General features: G+C 42.8%; 2 protein-coding genes across 4 annotated transcripts in view; both read left to right on the forward strand.

Annotated features, from left to right (window-relative positions):
* The first annotated feature begins 357 nt into the window (after nucleotides 1-357).
* On the forward strand, nucleotides 358-901 carry FMC1 (formation of mitochondrial complex V assembly factor 1 homolog). The gene is made up of 2 exons (XM_032689128.1): nucleotides 358-542; nucleotides 648-901. The coding sequence occupies exons 1-2, from the start codon at nucleotides 414-416 to the stop codon at nucleotides 840-842; spliced, it is 324 nt and encodes a 107-aa protein (XP_032545019.1). The 5' UTR covers nucleotides 358-413; the 3' UTR covers nucleotides 843-901.
* Nucleotides 902-3,038: 2,137 nt separating this feature from the next.
* Nucleotides 3,039-16,584, forward strand: part of LOC116787484 (putative RNA-binding protein Luc7-like 2) — a 32,449-nt gene continuing 18,903 nt past the window's right edge. The window contains exons 1-3 of one of the 3 annotated variants that reach the window (XM_032689122.1): nucleotides 3,281-3,402; nucleotides 11,178-11,248; nucleotides 12,931-13,025. Coding sequence is in view for 2 of the 3 variants with exons in the window: in XM_032689119.1 (XP_032545010.1) it covers nucleotides 3,342-3,402; nucleotides 12,931-13,025 (156 nt within the window). In the remaining variant the exon portion in view is untranslated. Of the gene's footprint in view, nucleotides 3,403-11,177; nucleotides 11,249-12,930; nucleotides 13,026-16,584 lie in introns of all 3 variants that reach the window. The other 2 variants (XM_032689119.1, XM_032689121.1) reach the window with 2 other exon arrangements.

The following is a 16,584-nucleotide window of genomic DNA, read 5'->3' on the forward strand; positions in this document are numbered from 1 at the left end:
ACTTCTTGCTGGCCGTCCCCTGCTGGCCCTAGCGAGACGTGCAGACCCTTTTAATCCGGAGACCCCAAAAACTTGCGCGAGGCGCGGCTGCGGACCAGCTCGGCTTCCCGCAGCGAGATGGGCCCCTCGGGTGTCTCACGGTGACCCCGCTCCGGTACCACAGGCCGGCGGCGGGCCGCTCAACCCCCGGCCCAGCGTGAGGGGGGTGCGGGCACGGACCGTCCCGGCCGCCCGACCACCGGCACGGACCTGCGCTGGTTGCCATGGCGGCGGGGGGGGGTGCGCGAGGAGGCGATCGTTCGCTCGGCTCTCGGCAGCGCGCACTGTCAGGGCGCGAGGGCGAGGTCGCGGAGCCAGGCGGCGGCGCCCGATTGGCCGGCGGGCGGGCGCGCGCGCGCGCGGGGGGGCGGAAGATGGCGGCGCTGGGCACCCCCCTGCGCACGCTGCGCGCGCTCCTGCGCGAGCTCCGCCACGCCGCCGGCCGCCACTATCGCGACAGCCCCGCCTATCGCCACGTGCTCGCGGCCTTCCGCGCGCACCGGGTACGCGCAGGTCCCCTCTCCCTCCCTCCTACCCACTCACTCCTGCCCGAGCAGCCCCGGGGCTCGGCGAGGCCTCTGGGCCGCCCTGACCGCCGCTCCCCGCAGGTGACCAGCGAGAAGCTGTGCCGGGCCCAGCAGGAGCTGCACTTCCAGGCCGCCACCTACCTGTGCCTGCTCCGCAGTGTCCGCGAGCACGAGGCCCTGCACCGCGAGTACCACGGCAAGGGCGAGCGCTCGCCCGAGGAGGTCGCCGGGCTGGTGGGCTTCAGGCTGCCCCAGCAGCCGGGGGGGAAAGGCTGACATGGGTCTGCTGTGTAAACTCATTATTCCTCAATAAATATCCTACGGCTACCGGAACAGGCTGCGTTCTCCAGCAGGGTTTTTTTCCTCAGTTTAGGTTATGGTGTGAAAGAGCCATAACTGGGAACCCCTCTCTCCTTTTATCAGGCTTCCCAGACCCCTCGTCCGTCTGAGCTTGTGGTATGATGGGCAGCCTGCACGAGGTGACAGGTGGCTTTTAGTGGAAAAACATAAAAGCCTTCACTGCTGAACTGCTTTGTCTGAGAGGTTGCAAGGGTTCGTGGTTCAAAAACAGTAGGTAAGTGAATTTGCCTAGTGTTTACTGTAGCATTTTCCAGGCACATTCTCTGTGTGTGTAATTTCCTACTCTCCCAAGAACAAGGCCCTTCTGTGGGACATCCGTGGATTCTGGTGAGCACTGCAGTAGCACAAACGTCTGTCTTATTTTTTTCCACGGCGGTGAGCAAGCGCTGGCGATTCACAGAGGTGGTTTCTTCTTGATGAATTATGTGTTTCTCAGTGTCCCCAAGAAGTCCTTCATGTGGCTTCCAACCTCCTGTGCTGCCCTCACTCACTGCAAGTCTCAGAAAAGCTAAGGGGAACTAGCCACTTCCAGTCGCACCGGGGACATACGTGGCACTGCCTTTTCTTATTTGTCTTGCAATCTGAAATGGCAAGTTTCTTTTTGAAAAAGGGGCTCAAATTGTTGCTGTTCTTTTCTCAGAAGAGTGTTGAATTGTAGGTAAGATACGTAAGAAATCTGTAATAAGCATGACCTAAAGTGGCAAAAAATGTGAGATTTGTTTACATGGGGAGGAGCTTTAAGCAAGGCTAACAAAACTATTGATTTTTTTTTTACTGCCAGGGAAAACAAAGTATTCTGTCAGAAAAGCATTGCAAATAGAATGATAAGATGGTTTAATCCCCACGGTACAGCACATAGAGAATAGATCCTTAAAACTGAGGAGATTTGGGCTACTGAGGTAAGGTAAGGAGGTGGGAACTACAGGTTTTAGTGCTCTGTAGACCAGATTCCAGTTGCAAGACTTACAGTGTCTCACAAGTTCAACAGCAGTGGGTTTTTTGAAAAACATTGATATCACAGGTGGGAAAGTACCAACCTATTTTCAGCATAGTAGATCTAAGTTATGAGATGTCACCACACCCTGAGAGTAGCTGTGTCATACTGGTTGTTCTGAATTATTTCATGTAGCTGCTGCGTTCATGCAATTTACTTTTCCAATGGACTAAAGGTTGTACGGTGTGGGTAGGAATAATAGCTAAAGCTTCTCAATTTCCCCTAAGCATATTAAGGTATTAAAAAGGAGAAAATTTTAACCACTCGGTATCTCTTCCATTTACTTCACCTTCAATCCAAAGAAATGACCAACAAAAGTAAATTTATATTTTAAAGAAAAAGCAATGCCAGGACATGTTCTAAATAGCTGAGGGGCACCGGGCAGAGAATCTTTCCGTGGACATGTGATAGAAGAGCACTTCATCTTCTCTGCAAGTCCTTGTGAAATACACGTAATTAAGCGGGTGGTTTGTGTTGCCTTTTCTCACTCGTACTGAGGTAATCTCAAAAGCTGAACGCGACCGCGCTGGTGGACGATTAGAACTGATATCCATGACGGGTCCTGGGCACTAGATGGCAACACCACGGTTGACAAAGGGAGAGTCACAAAGTGCAGACGTTGGAACGGAGAACGTGAATCCAATTTTGAAATTGGATCTCAGCGCCTCGCAAGCTGAATTTGCTGCCGCACGTGGCGAAGCTTCAGTTTTAAGGGAGGTTCTCCAAGAAGCGGGGTATTACAGTAACTTTCATCACCACCACCGCACCCGGCAGCTTGAGCGAAGCACGGGGCGACTGCAGCGGTGCTGGACATGAGTCCAGTGAGGGAACTGTCTCCAAATGGGACCGTCCCCCAGGAGCTCCCAGACGCCCCGCCCCGCCCGCCGCCGCTGACCCAGAGACCATGACGTCACAGCAGCCACGCGGGCCCCCCTGGCCAATCAGCGCGCCCCAGAGGCCCAGCCCGGCGGTCCAATCAGGCGCCTCGCCACGCGGTGCGTCACCGGCCGAGCACCGCGGGCCGTGGCCAATGGGAGGGCGCCGCGGCCCGTCCGCGCTGACGTCGCCGAGCGGACGGAGAGACGTAGGGCGCCTGCGCGTGGGTTTCCGTTCCCGCCGGCGCGCGCGCGTGGCGGGCGCGGGAGGGAGCGCGCGGAGGGGGCGCGTGCGGGGGCGCGAGGCGGCGGCACCGGCGGCACCGGGCCCGGCGCGAGGCGGGATTCCCGCTCCGCCTCCCCCTGGGAGCGCCAGGCGGAGGCAGCGACCGCTCCCCTCCCTCCCCCCGCGGCGGCGGGGGAGCGGCCCCGCCCGGGCCCGCCCGTGACGCGAGGGGCAGGGCCGAGCGCCCGCCGCGCCTCGGGCCTTGCAGGCCGCTGTCGGCGTGACTCGGCCGGGCTGCGCCGGCCGTCCCCGCGCTCAGGATGTCGGCGCAGGCCCAGATGCGCGCCATGCTGGACCAGCTCATGGGCACGTCCCGGGACGGTAAGTGCCCCCCGGCCGCGGCGGGGCGGGCAGGAGGGGGCGGAGCCGCCGCAGCCCCGGAGGTCACGGCGGCTCCGGGCGGGCCGGGCGGCGCTCGCCGTGATTGGCAGGCCCGGGGCCCGTTCCCCGCTTCCCCCGCGGGGCGGGGCCGTCGGTCACCGGCGGGTGGGGGGGCTGGGCACCGCCTCCCCCAGCGGAGCTGTCGGCGCCGGGCGCTGCCGTTCCCGGTGCTATCGGAGGGAGATGCGCTGCCGGCGGTGCCCGCAGCCCTCCCGCGCCGTCCCGTGGAGGGACACGGCGGCTGCGACATTCTGGTCGTGGGGAGGGGGGACACAGCGAACCAGAAAATCCCCCGTAAGCCAACAGCCCCTTCCATAGAGCAGGGTGGGTTTTTATGTTATTGTAGTTTTTGTGTAAATTCCGACCCAAGCCATCGTGTCAGTTAGCAGGCGGGTACGGCTGTTGCTTTCTGAAAGGCAAAGTGGGGTTGACCCAAGTGGACAAGGTCTTGTAAAATCAAGCCCCAAACGGCTAACTGAAAGCTTAACATCTGGAGGCAGTAATTCCCTGAGGGAGATATTAGATGTACGGCCGGGTTTCAGATCGCTCTGTGGTCGCGCAGTGAACTGAAGATTATTGCTGTGTAAAGCTGCTCACAGTTTTTGTCAGGGCGCGTGGCGATGAACTCGAAAGTTTGAACCGGCACTTGACCATAAATCCACATAACTGGGATGCTGCTGGGAAAGAGCAGTTCCTGTTACACTGTGCAGTTCTTAACTTATAAGCAAAAGAATACTGCACCCGAGGGTAGGCAGCAATTAGAGATGATTTAAGTGTTCTGCATGTCGTACTCGCTCTTGCAGATGTGTTACATGTTTGTTGAAGCTTCCTGCGGAATTAATCGTTACCTGTTTCCCTGTGCACCGATTAGGATGTAGGAAGTGGGATGTATCTCGTGTGTGCCAATCATCTGTTGGTACTGGGCTAATGTGATCTGACAGCTTATTTAGTATAATATAGAATTTTGAATGGATGTAACTAGTTTTCGCGTACCCCATATACTATGAATGCTTTCCGCTAAGTTCTAATCTTTGTTCTGCAAAGATTGCCTTCCAGAGTAAGGCTGGTTAGTGAGTAGTCATCGTGCAGGATCTAATTTAGGGTGGTTTTGTCTTGCTCCAGAAGATTTTCCAATACTTCCTGTTGTGGCTGCGCGTGTCTAAGTGCTTGGCAAAGTAACATTTTGCTTATGAAACTCGAGTCTTCCCAGTGTTGGCACCTAGATCGCTGTCTCAGAGCTGCCTAAGACTACACAGAAAGTTTAAGGGGGATGGGGGAGCTGTTGCAATTTCTGAAAGTATTTTCTGTTGGGCGGTGGGAGAAGAGTGTGATTTACCTGTGACAGCTCAAAAATGCTGTGACTAACATCTAAACCAGGAAAAGTCACTAGTTTTTTTTTTAGCTTTGTGAGAAAGCAGTTAGTTTATTGATGTTTGTATTCCCCCCTCCCACCCACTCTGTAATTCCTAAACCGCCTGTGCTGTTTAGAAACTGGCTAGAGAGGAGGCATTTAAACAGAACTGGCAGGATGAGGAAGGATAAGAAGAAAACACCATTTGCAAAACTGGCTTCCATTATTGGATTAAGGATCTCTATGGAACACCACTCCAGTTTAAAGAAAAAATTAAAAATCCAGTGGAGTATTATTTAAACTGGAGTGTGCACAGGGATTGAAAATATGCCTTTTTTGCAGAGCTGGTACTTACTAAATTCAAGGCCAGGCTCAAGGTCATTGAAATGTTGCTAACCTTGAGAGTAGTGGGATTTGGGGTCATTGGGGGTTTTTTATGTTTCTATTACCTTTGACAAATATTCTGTTTCTAGTAATATGCAAATTGCAGCTTTTCATGAGAATGTGGCAATTTTTTAAATTCCTGGTAGGAGATAGCTCTCATTTCACCACTTGTCCCCATTTGATTTTGCTCTGCCTGGCAGCACAATGGAGTTTAAAATGTTTTTTAAAAAATAATCTTTCTTGGGCAATGTTTGTGTTGTATATTGTTAAAAATTAGGGAAGTGCTTTTTAATTTTATACTTTACACAGTCTGGTGGGGTTTTTTGTTTTGTTTTGGGTGGGTTGTGTTGTTTGGGTTTGAGGGTGTTTTGGTTTTTTGTTGTTGGGTTGTTTTGGGGGTTTTTTTTGAGGAACCTAGAATATACAAGTTTAAACCTATTTTAGAAACGGTAGATCTAACATTTGGTCTCTTCAGTGGGAATAGAAAAAACTCAGAGGTAAATGAGGTAAACTCAAAACCAGTGGTGATACCTGAATATATGTAGTCTTTTTTTTTATTTTTTTTCGCTTATAGTATCATTTATAGAGAACAGGAATGTGCTCTGAAAATGGTTTTGAAAATTCCACAATGAGATGCTCAGACATGGTTTTAGGAGATGAGCTGTAGGCTGTAATTTGTGGAAGCATGTGCACACTCATTATAAATGGTGTCCCTAGGGCCAGAATGGAGAAGCTTGGAGGACGTAGTTATTAAATGTTTATGGATTTGCTGTTAAGCTCTAAGAACCCCTAGAAAGCACAGCTCCATATTGGTCAAATTGATTCAGAAAATACCCACTGAGCTGTAAGAATATTTATGGAAAACAAACTGTGTTAGACAGGAGTCTTCTCATGTCGAACAGAGCAGCCAGACACGTGGCCAACTAGAACCAGGTATGCAGCTTCAGGCCTGCCCCTTGCTGGGCCCTTTCCCAGAGGGCCCTATGCTCGTGGACAGGGAGAACTGAGAGCCTCCTGTCCTGCTTTGGCAACCTGCTTCCTCCCTTGTCTGAGTTTTGGCAGTAGGATAGATGCACTTGTGGTCACACGGCATCGCTGGCGGTACCTGCCAGGATGTGAGGTTCTGGCATAGCCTCTTGGCAGCTGCCTGGGCCAGTGCCCTGGTGCTCCCTGCCTGCCTTTGCTCATGTGACAGACACCTGACAGAGTGAACCTGAAGGCACTTGGCAGGTGCTCCTCAGCAGTTTCCAGTGAGTTGCAGTTCTTAGAATATGTCTGGGTCATCTAAAAAGCGGTTGTATTGTTAATGTCAATACAATGAAATAATTCTGTAAATGGCAGGTATGGTTCTGTTACACACTCGGAAAAAGCACATTTAAAAAGAAGCTGGCTTTTTTTAATACATTAAATATACCCAAGTTAAACTTCTTTTGCATGCTTCTCTGACAAGAAGTAGAAAACTGAATTGAATGTGGACCATGCCAGAATTAAAAAAAAAATTAAAAGTGCCTTAGATTTTGATGTAAAAGCCTGGGCTCATTTACATTTAATATACTTATGACTACGGGTTAAAAGAAATCTTCTCTGAAATGTCATTTCAAGCACTGATAACCAGGCATACTTAGAGAGGCTTAAATATAAATTACTGAAGATACAACATGGGGTTCCCAAACAATGAGAAATAGGAAGTGTTGAAGATCAGGTGCTAATCTTATGTATCTACATATGAATGTTTTCTTCATGGTTTTTTTTCTTGTTAGCAGTTAAACTAAAGGAGTTTTTATTACATTTTTTTAATTGTATTACATTATAGTATTACATTTTTTTTATAGTATGCTTAGATAAACCCTGTTTTTGCCATCCCTGTTCTCTAGAAAACAGAAGTGAACCTTACAGATAGAATCATAACTGTAAATCAAGTCATTTACAAATTGAGTGAAATGTTAACAATTGGTATTAGTCCCCCAGGGTTTGGGGGGTTTTGCTGTTTTTTTTTTTTTTCAGAATATAGTTGAAATGGGCAAAGATTGACAAGTTTTCTTTAAAGGCCTGGTTGAAAAGATGCAGTTTTATCTTAAATCAGCTTATCTTGCCCAACTAGTTCATTTTCCTGCAGGTCAGTTATGTGCTTCGCCTTGCTACAGGAGTGAGAGCATGAGGAATTGGTTAGAAACAGGGGGTGAAGCAGGATCATTGCTTCTGACAGTAGTGCAGACACAGCAGGTCCAAATGGCCCTGGTGCCACACATCTTGAAACTGCTAAGACTTGACTGTTGCAAAGAAATGTGGTGGTGGTGGTGGTTTGGGTTTCTTAAAATAATTGCCGCTACTTCAAAATTAGTGTATAGTTTAGGGATATGTAAAGCTAGCAAAGTTAATTGGATTCTTGTAAGGACAGGTGAATTTGTGCATGCTTCTGAGATGTAGATGTGCTCATGAAAACGTTCTCCCAAGCATCCTAACAAATACTATGCTATGTGACTAGCAGAAAAATCTCTGCAGCCTTTAGATATACAGAACTCATATGTATGAAGTGCCAGTCAGCACCTCTTTGGCTTCACCTGCTAGCTTTTTGAGCTGAGCTGCTGTGTTCAAAGTCTTTGGTTCTTCAGCTGTTACTAGCAAAGCACTTTTCTTGTTGTAGATCATCTTCTTCTGGCTTTGAAACTTACAATATTCTGTTTGCATCTATTCACATCCTAACCATTTTTTCTGTTTTATACATCAGTTATCCTTAGCAGTGGTTACTAATGTGTGACTTTTCTGTCCTCGTTGTTTGGGAGGAGCTGAAGTGACGCTCCTGCGCTAATTTTAGCCATCTTGTGTTTGGTGGCACACTTTATGTGGTAACAGAGGTGTAATCCAGACATGTAACCCATTTTTTAATATCTTTGTTTCTGTATGAGATTACTGAAGTATCTGTGTGCTTAATGATGCGTAATGGGTTGATGTTGGTATTTTCAGGATAGATAGATTTTGGTTTTCCACTTTGCGTTACACGTGGAGGTGGAAGGATGAGAGCTCGGCTTTCAAATATGGATCAGCAGTAATGGCAGAGAAAAGTATTTCATATACAGGAATTTCTGCAAAACCTGCCCCAAATGTTGAATTGGTATCAGCTCAGAAATCTGAAAATAGTTGCAACACATAAACTTCATGAAAAGATGCTTTGTCAATCAGGAGTGATCAGAAGGTTTTAAGAGCAACGATCATGTTTAGCGAATTGTTTGTAATTGCTAGCTTTGTTACAAAGTTCTGGTAGTTTAGCCTTTGAAAATGAGGAGAACAGTAAAGAACTTGAGGAATTTTTCTACTCTCTCTTTGGGACACCTTATGAAATGGTGTTTGTGAAGAAGCAAATAGGCATGTTCATTCATATATTAGTTCCACTTGTAACGCATTAGCTAAAAAATTATTTCATTATATTCTGCATTCACAAGTATTACTTCAGTCATGGTGTAAACCAGAAGCAGTCCTACTTAAAAATATGTATTATTCTAAAGGTGTTGTGGTAAAAATGCATCCAGTGTTAGTGACAAAAATATAAGAATTAGCTGCCCATTCAGTGTGCAGCAGGAACAGGATCTTCTGTGACTGCTTAAGCTTCGCTTAAATAATGATGAATATTTGCTATAGAGGGCTTACTTTGCGAATGAAATTTGATACACAGTTTTTAACCAGATACTCCACCCAGTTGGTAGCTCTTCTTGAATAAAGCTTTCAGAGTCCCTGGCCAATATGTTGGGACTTGTGCTTCAAAAATTTGAGTGGAAAGTTAACAATTTTTTGTTGATGTAGCTTAATGCAGGAAGTCAACAGCATGAAAATTCAAATGCTCATTGTTTTCTTTGCATAGATTGCACCATTAGTTTACAATTAGAGGTTACAGTTGGATTATAAAGGGTGATTCTCATTTGTGCACTGGGATTGTTGATAGTAGTGTATTAGGGTGCATCAGAATAGTAAGAGATGATGGATCAAAGAAGTCATTGATATGAGCACGTTATAATGCTAAGCATTGTTGATGCCTAAGTGTTCATTCTGATGACTTGTGACTAAAATGTACTGAACAGGAATGACATTGTGGAGGCTTGTTTATAGGTTAGAATTGGGAGTTCAAAATGAATTGTATAGTACAAGTGCACATTGTGATCTTAACCTCTGGATGTTCCTTAATCAGCAGTATGCATTAGTCTTGAATATTGATGTAAATTTTGCAGTCAGCATGTTTCATACAAAATAGAAAACTTCCATTAGAAAGTTTATGTTACTGCCATAATGTCTTTAATATTTGTGTCTCTAGTGTGCAGATTCCTTATGCTTATAAAGGATAGGACATGTGCAAGTGTCGAAGTTTCCTTAACGTTTTGCTTTTTTACTTGAATGGTTTCAATTCTGTTTCAAAGTTTTCCGTTCACCTGGAAACTAATCTCTTATAGAAATGTGGTTTGGGACAGGTATGTTAAGTAAACTAAAGATTTTGCTTCTTGAGGAAAATTTAATTTATATTTTTTCCATATAAATTTTATCAGCCTTTTTCTTTTGGCTTAATAGATGTTGACTCCTGTAATACCTTGGTAAATTACTTTGATTTCTTTAATACTCATGAGTCCTAAAGATCAAGTAGTTGGATACTCTGCTCTTTTTCAGAGGCAGGGTTAAATAAGTTGCTATTCTGAGCTAATTTAATTAATGTTAAAATACAACTTGCAATAAGGTCTGAAATATCAGTGTCCTCTTTACAAATGTTTAAGAATACTTCTAAAATTTAGATGATGCAGCTACTTGGTGTTTTAGATGTATTACTTTCTTATTACAGGATATATAAAGCCTTTTTTTTCTAAACACTCATAAGCATTATTTAGCATTCTCTTGTTTGTTTGACCATACAAAGAGGGTATCAACCTATGTACAGTTTGACAAGGAGAAGTAGTGTCTTGGTTATCAATGTACTGTGGAAGTCCTTGGCTTAAGAACACATCTGTTTATGTTGTTTTAATTCTTAGAAGGCATCTGCATAAGTTTTATTTGCTGTAGGCAGAATGTCAGGTGCATAGTGGATCCATAGATTTTATTCTGCCCTCCCCCCAGCAACTCATGTAGACCTCAGGTCATCCCCTACTCAAGATGATTCATCTGTGGGTCAGCAGCAGAATGCATCTTCTGTCTTTGCCAACAGGTGTGCACTATTCAGGAGTATTGGAGCTCACAAAATTCATTAATAAGTAAGAGCATTTTCTTCTGAGGCTGTCAGACTTGCGAATGAGCTGCCAGAGGGACACAAAATTCAGTCATTGTTAGGACGTGGCATATGACACCTTTTTGATAAGTTTTTCCTTCTGAAACAACATAGATTAAGAAGAAATGCAAAGGTATGAAACTGTTTTTCAGAGGAAGGAAGAGGTAAACACCCAAATGATCTGTGTATGGAAGCCTTCCTGAAAGTCCCTTAAATACTATACCAAAGGCACAGTGCAGAAAGAACAAAGGTTTAAAACGTAAATGTGTAAAGTGTTCTGGAGGCTGTTGTTGACTAGTTTCTGCCAGCTCTTTCTCCCTCCCCCCCATGCTGTCTGACCTCGGTTTGGTAATTGTGATTATCATGCTAGCCACTTTGGTGGAAAAAAGATTATGTTTCAGCTGTAGCATCAATACCTAGTTGTGGTAGAGGTGTGAAAAAAAGCTATGACCAGATGTTGAGGTAATGTCTGTGAAAATACTGCTTGCCAACTTTACATGAAGAACCACCATTTTCCAGCAATTTTCTGGTCTCGATAACTCCTTGACTTCTGTTAGGTTAGTGCTTTTAGGCTGCCAGATGTGGGGGTTTTTAAATACTTTTCTTTATTTTGTTCATGTGTCTTTATATAGAAGAATCTTTACAGTCAACATGTATTTCTAGATGCTGTGTTAAAATTGCTGGCAGAGTCTATTATTCTATACAAACTGAACAATCTGGCCCCTTGTTTTATTTATAAAGGTTCAATGTATCTTTGCCTGCCTACATCAATCTGCAAGGGAGTGTCAGAAAGGCCCCGCATTCGCCGAGCCGTGAGTTATCAATAACTTTTCAGATGTGTTAATGAATGTGGAACAAACGCAGTTATGTGTTTAAAAAAAATACGGATCCACCTCCTAAAAAGAAAAAAAAAAAAAATAAGAAGAGCAGAACTCTTTACTGCAGTAGCAGGCATGATTATAAAGGGATTACTCTAAATTTTCAGTAGTGTAAGTATAACTAAGCAGTAAGGTTGTCCTCTAGAAAACCTATTGTTGAACTGCTTTGAAGCTCTTTGGTGTGTGGGTTACAGGTCTTAACTGTTGTATCCCGCAGGCAAATTAAGCATGTGTTGTTTATGGAAACTTTTGTTTACTTAAGAATCTGAAACGTGGCCCATCTGAAAATGTTATATATTAGTATCCTATGCATAGAACTGATATTTAAAAATCTGATTACATAATGGTAAGAAAGGCTTGTAATCTGTAAAGATATGGGTTTGTTATTCCCTTCTGTTATAGTTACCTCAGTAATGAATTTGGCTTCTTGAATTGTTTAATAGATTCAAAAGTCTTAGAGTTTCAAATCATGAAGCCTTAAAAAAACTTTAATAATTGCAAAATATATCTACACTCTTTAAATTATTTAATGAAATGGAAGAGGCTGCTATCTGAACTCATCGTATGTTGTGGTTTTTTCCCAGCAGCCATCCTTGCTTCAGTAATTCACCAGTAGGTTTTCAATGATTAGAAATCTTAACAAGTTGTTATGTTTAAAAAAATAACTGGCTACATCCTGAGCAAGATTAAGGTGTTTTATCATGCCTGTGTCTTAACAAGAAGAGAACCATTGCTGTGATCTCTCTTCTGAATTCCAAACAGTGATAATTATGTTATGACTCAAAGGGAAACATATGCCCTCATCCCCAGAATACCAACTGGTTACTTTGTTCGGAAGACTTCAGGTCTTGCTCCAAGAAGAGGTTATTTAACCTTGCAATTGGACCTCAGTATCTGGGCAGGTTGATGTTTCTGCTGATGCAGGAACTACAACCTACCACAATGAAGATCTAATTAAGATGTTCCAGCCCAACAAGCAGCATGTAGAAGAGAAAAGGAAAAAAAAAAAAAGGTTTATCATATGGAGATATGCAAACACCTGTAAGATATTTTGCATATAGGCTATGCCCGTATATTTGACTGATTTTCTTTTCAGGTTTGTAAGCATTTAAAATCATTCTTCTGCCAACTCTTTATGCTATTCCCATCAGAAGTAAGAGGGTGCAAAATCATAAAATAAGTATCAGGTGGGATTTGGTGAAGACTCAATGTGTATCATTTTGTGTTTATGAGGCTGCTTTTATATGCTAATTCTTGCATACAAATACATCACTATTTCATGCAAAATCTGAATAGAACATTATATAACTCATTTAACAAATGCTGTTGTATCAAAGTGTTTAAGCTAATACTGACTTTCTGGTTTCAAGCACTTTTCCTACCGCATTTTTGAAGGGGAAGTGTGAGAGGTTTTTTTAAATAGCATTATAGAGCACTAAAACACACATTTGTGTTTTTTGTGTTATTTGGCAAAGAAGCATAGAGTGTTTTAAGTTCTAGTTTCCATAGACGTTCACTATGTGACAGGGCACTGTTAACGCTTTGCATGTAACCTGGAGAACATGTTTGACTTCCTCAGTTTTCTAACCTGGAATGTGCTGATTTCTATATTGCAGGTGACACGACCCGTCAGCGAATCAAATTCAGTGATGACAGAGTGTGCAAGAGCCACCTTCTCAACTGCTGCCCTCATGATGTGCTCTCTGGAACTGTATGTAGCTGATCTCATGTTTTATTTAGATAAGAATGGAGAAATTGAATTATATTTGTTCTTTGTAATATTTCCTTTAATTTCATAATTTTCAGTGAGTATCTATCTAGTGCTCTCCAGTTGTTCAGAGGAACTTTTATAAATGACTAATTTATGGGTTATGAAGTTAGTTTGTAGAATTCCGTATGCTAATTATTACTTAAATTTCACTGTTTGGTATTACATAAAAAACCAAATAACGCTGCCTACGTGAATTGCACTGCAGCAAAGTGGTCTTAAGCTGGTACAGTTACAAGTAGTAGAAAAAAAAGAAATATAATTTATGCACAAATTATGAAGTTGCTTTCTTAAATTATGTGGTAGTGGGAAAGTATCCTGCAGATACATTTGTATAGGGAAGGGGAGAGGTCATCTTTCTTTCTTCAGAAATATTTAATGAAAATAATTGAAAGTTCAAATAATTAAATTTCTAGAAACTGAGATACCTTTAATATGATAGTGGCACTTACTATACAGTATCCAGTCACTGTGCCATTTTCATAAATTCTAAGGCCAATATTAAATCTCCATTTATGGCATATTAATAAGTTGTTTGACTTGGATTTTTGTGTACTCTGTAGCCAAAGTTCTACTGCCTGAGCATAGCAAACAAGGGGCTTTGACAGTGTGTGTGTGTACTTTACCTTGGAGTGCCTATTTTAAGTAGCTTATTTTTTGTGAATGGCAGGTGAGTTGTGTTTCATTGATTATGTAACCTGATGTTCAGTGATGTTAAAATAATTAATAGTAGAGAGATGTAATGTGATGATATGCGGAGTCTCGTGTGCCTACTGGTCTTAATGATGCACTTCTGTACGTTTTCTTACTCATGTTAGCACATATAAGTACTGGAAAACCTGTCTTAAGGATTATTTGAAGTAGTACTGTGTACCAACGTATATCTAGTTTTATTTCGAGCTGTTGTGTGCATTACTGTCCAAACAACATGGGGAAAAGGGGGAACAAATGTGTTCTTTTCATCCATCTATTAGGTTAGCCAGTGTTTTGGTTGTGTGGTGAGAAAAATAGCTTCTGCTGGGGGGGGTTGGACATACCAGTATGCTGTAAAAACATACAAAGTCATTGGTCATAATCCACAAGAAGAGACTTTTCAAAGATTGGTTTGGCAGCTCTTCATTGTGTCTAATTTCGGTAAACAAAGATTTCTAGGACAGCTGTCTTCAGCAAGTAAGAAATGTTTATCTTCAGAACTACAAAAGTCATAGTTATCATACAGTAGTGCCTCTGATGGTGCAGGTCAATCACATCAGCTGAGAGAGCTTACTCAGTTTAGGTGGAAGTTTCATCTGTCTCATACTGGATTCTGCTGCTGCTCTTGTAGAACTAAACTAAACTGCCTCTTCAGAGGATATCAATCTTTTCTGTTTCCTTCCTCATAATGCAATTAGTCATCATACCACAGAATGTGTTTCACAATGTAAATCCAGGTCCAGAAAAACAATGACTGGTTTAATCCTTTTAGTGAGACTAGTAGTAAGGGGCTTGTAAGAGGCAGGCTTTACCTGGCCCATGCGATGTTCTGCTGTGGACCTTCTCTCTTTAAGAGCAGTTTTTAAAAGGGCAAGAAGTGTAGAATCTGACTGAACAGTTTATCATTGATTTAGAAAATGACTGTGAAGTTTTCTCCAGAGTTTTGAGAGGAAAATTTTGATTTTTGCATTCAAGATCTATACATAATGAAGGTTGAGTGACACTTCTTTTTTTAAATTCAAATCCATGAATGCTTCTGAAAGGATAAGTTCTCTGGGGACATTTTATGAGGTTAAATCTCTTTGTTGATAGATTATCAGTAAAATACTGGACATGAGTTGCTATTTTTTTTGCATCACAAGATAATCTGTGATTCTTAAGTGCTGCATATTACTGTTCCTGTCTGCAAAATGCAGGCTTCTGTACAATTCTAGTCCACCCACTCTTTTGAAAGCACTCAAGGAGGACATTCACAGATAACAGAAGACAAAGTGACTCATATGAGTAGGCGCTATTAATGTAGTGTATTCGTTCTTTCCCTTAATGGCCAAATCCCCCAATTTCTGCTGAAGTGTTGATTTCCCTTGACAATAAAAACCATGTTCCTCAGGCTGCAGGGTGTTTTGGTAAAGGTACTGTGTGAATACTTTTGGTTTAGGGGTTTTATTTAGGGATATGTTTTTGTGCTACCAAGTTTCTGGGTTTGTAGACTTGGAAATTCCAAGTGAAGCAGTCAGAGGTGTGTCTGCCTGCTGGAGGTGATTTTGTGTCACTTTTTGGGGAGAGATAGGGAGAATATTGGTTTGGATTTTTTGTGGCCACCTGCTAAGGGCAGTGGGAGTAATGGGCTACATGGAAGTCATAGGTAGAATTCTGAGTCTCAACAGCAAAAAATGCAAACAAAGATAAAATTGTAGCATCCTCTTTCAGTTTATTAAATACCAGTTCCAAATCTCTACTGCTCTGTGATTTATTTTTTTTTTTAGTTGAAATGTGTTCTGAAGTTTGTGTGAGGCACATAGTAAACTAATTGGTAAGATCACAGAAGTTGTATTCAAGATTGTAGAACAGTGTTCAGAACTTGCTTTTGACAATGACTCTCTCCAAAGCTATTTTAAACTGTCACTTTTTCATATTTTGGTGCTCTGCTTTTTCATGATGATTACTTGGGTGCCAGTTCACATGCATAAATCAGTGGTTTAAGAATTTGCTCATTCAAGTTGAAAATTTTATAATAAGAGATTAATAAGTCTTTGTAAACCCTGACTACTGGGACACTGAATAATTTGCCACTTAAAGTTAGCAATTTTTATTTCATTTTTTTGGCCTTAGAGGGTTAACACTGTTACATTTATCCTAAAGAGTTGCTGATGATCAGGCTTGTTGTGGGCTTTTTGGTGGCTTTGGTTTTGGGTAGGGGTTTTTTTGTGGGTGTTTGGAGTTTTCGTTTGTGGGTGTTTGGTTTTTTTCTTCAAAAAAATGTTTGTTTGTCTGTATTATGATATTAGGACTGAAGCTGCATATGTAGGAGTCAGATAACTCCTCTGTAATGGTACAAACCTATTAGGCAACATTCTCTGGATTTAATTAAGGTCTGTGCTGTGTTCTGCAGGTTCTACAACATGTATAAGCATATTTTCTCTATCTTGGTATGTTTCTGAATGAATAGCTGAGTACTAATGAAAACTACAACATGGGAAGACTTAAAACAACTACCTTTAATAAGATTAAAAGTAGTAATGTCCTGAATATTTGTGGTAACCCAGTAATTATCTTTAAAGATGCCAGAACAGTTCAATACTTCTGCATCAATCTGGCTTTCTTATTAGCTTGATTGTGCTTCCCCGATGAAAAAAAAAATTCACAAATACTGTATGTGGTCTGTGCAAACCATGGTTGAGAAACTCCTTTCTCCTCAGTGGTTTATGTTTATGTGTATTTGTTGAGGAAAATCGCTTCTTGCATTTTATTTATACTGACATGAAAGTATGCTGTGTCAGCTCAGCCCTGCAGTTAAGCCTGTCTTCAG

This window comes from Chiroxiphia lanceolata, chromosome 5 (genome assembly GCF_009829145.1).
Source record: "Chiroxiphia lanceolata isolate bChiLan1 chromosome 5, bChiLan1.pri, whole genome shotgun sequence".
Classification (NCBI taxonomy): domain Eukaryota; kingdom Metazoa; phylum Chordata; class Aves; order Passeriformes; family Pipridae; genus Chiroxiphia; species Chiroxiphia lanceolata.

What these genes read in the sequence shown, in the direction of transcription:
- FMC1 (XM_032689128.1), top strand. Translation starts at nt 414, where the DNA reads ATGGCGGCGCTGGGCACCCCCCTGCGCACGCTGCGCGCGCTCCTGCGC. An exon ending in CGGCCTTCCGCGCGCACCGG is followed by an intron (nt 543 to 647) that starts GTACGCGCAGGT and finishes CGCTCCCCGCAG; the next exon opens with GTGACCAGCGAGAAGCTGTG.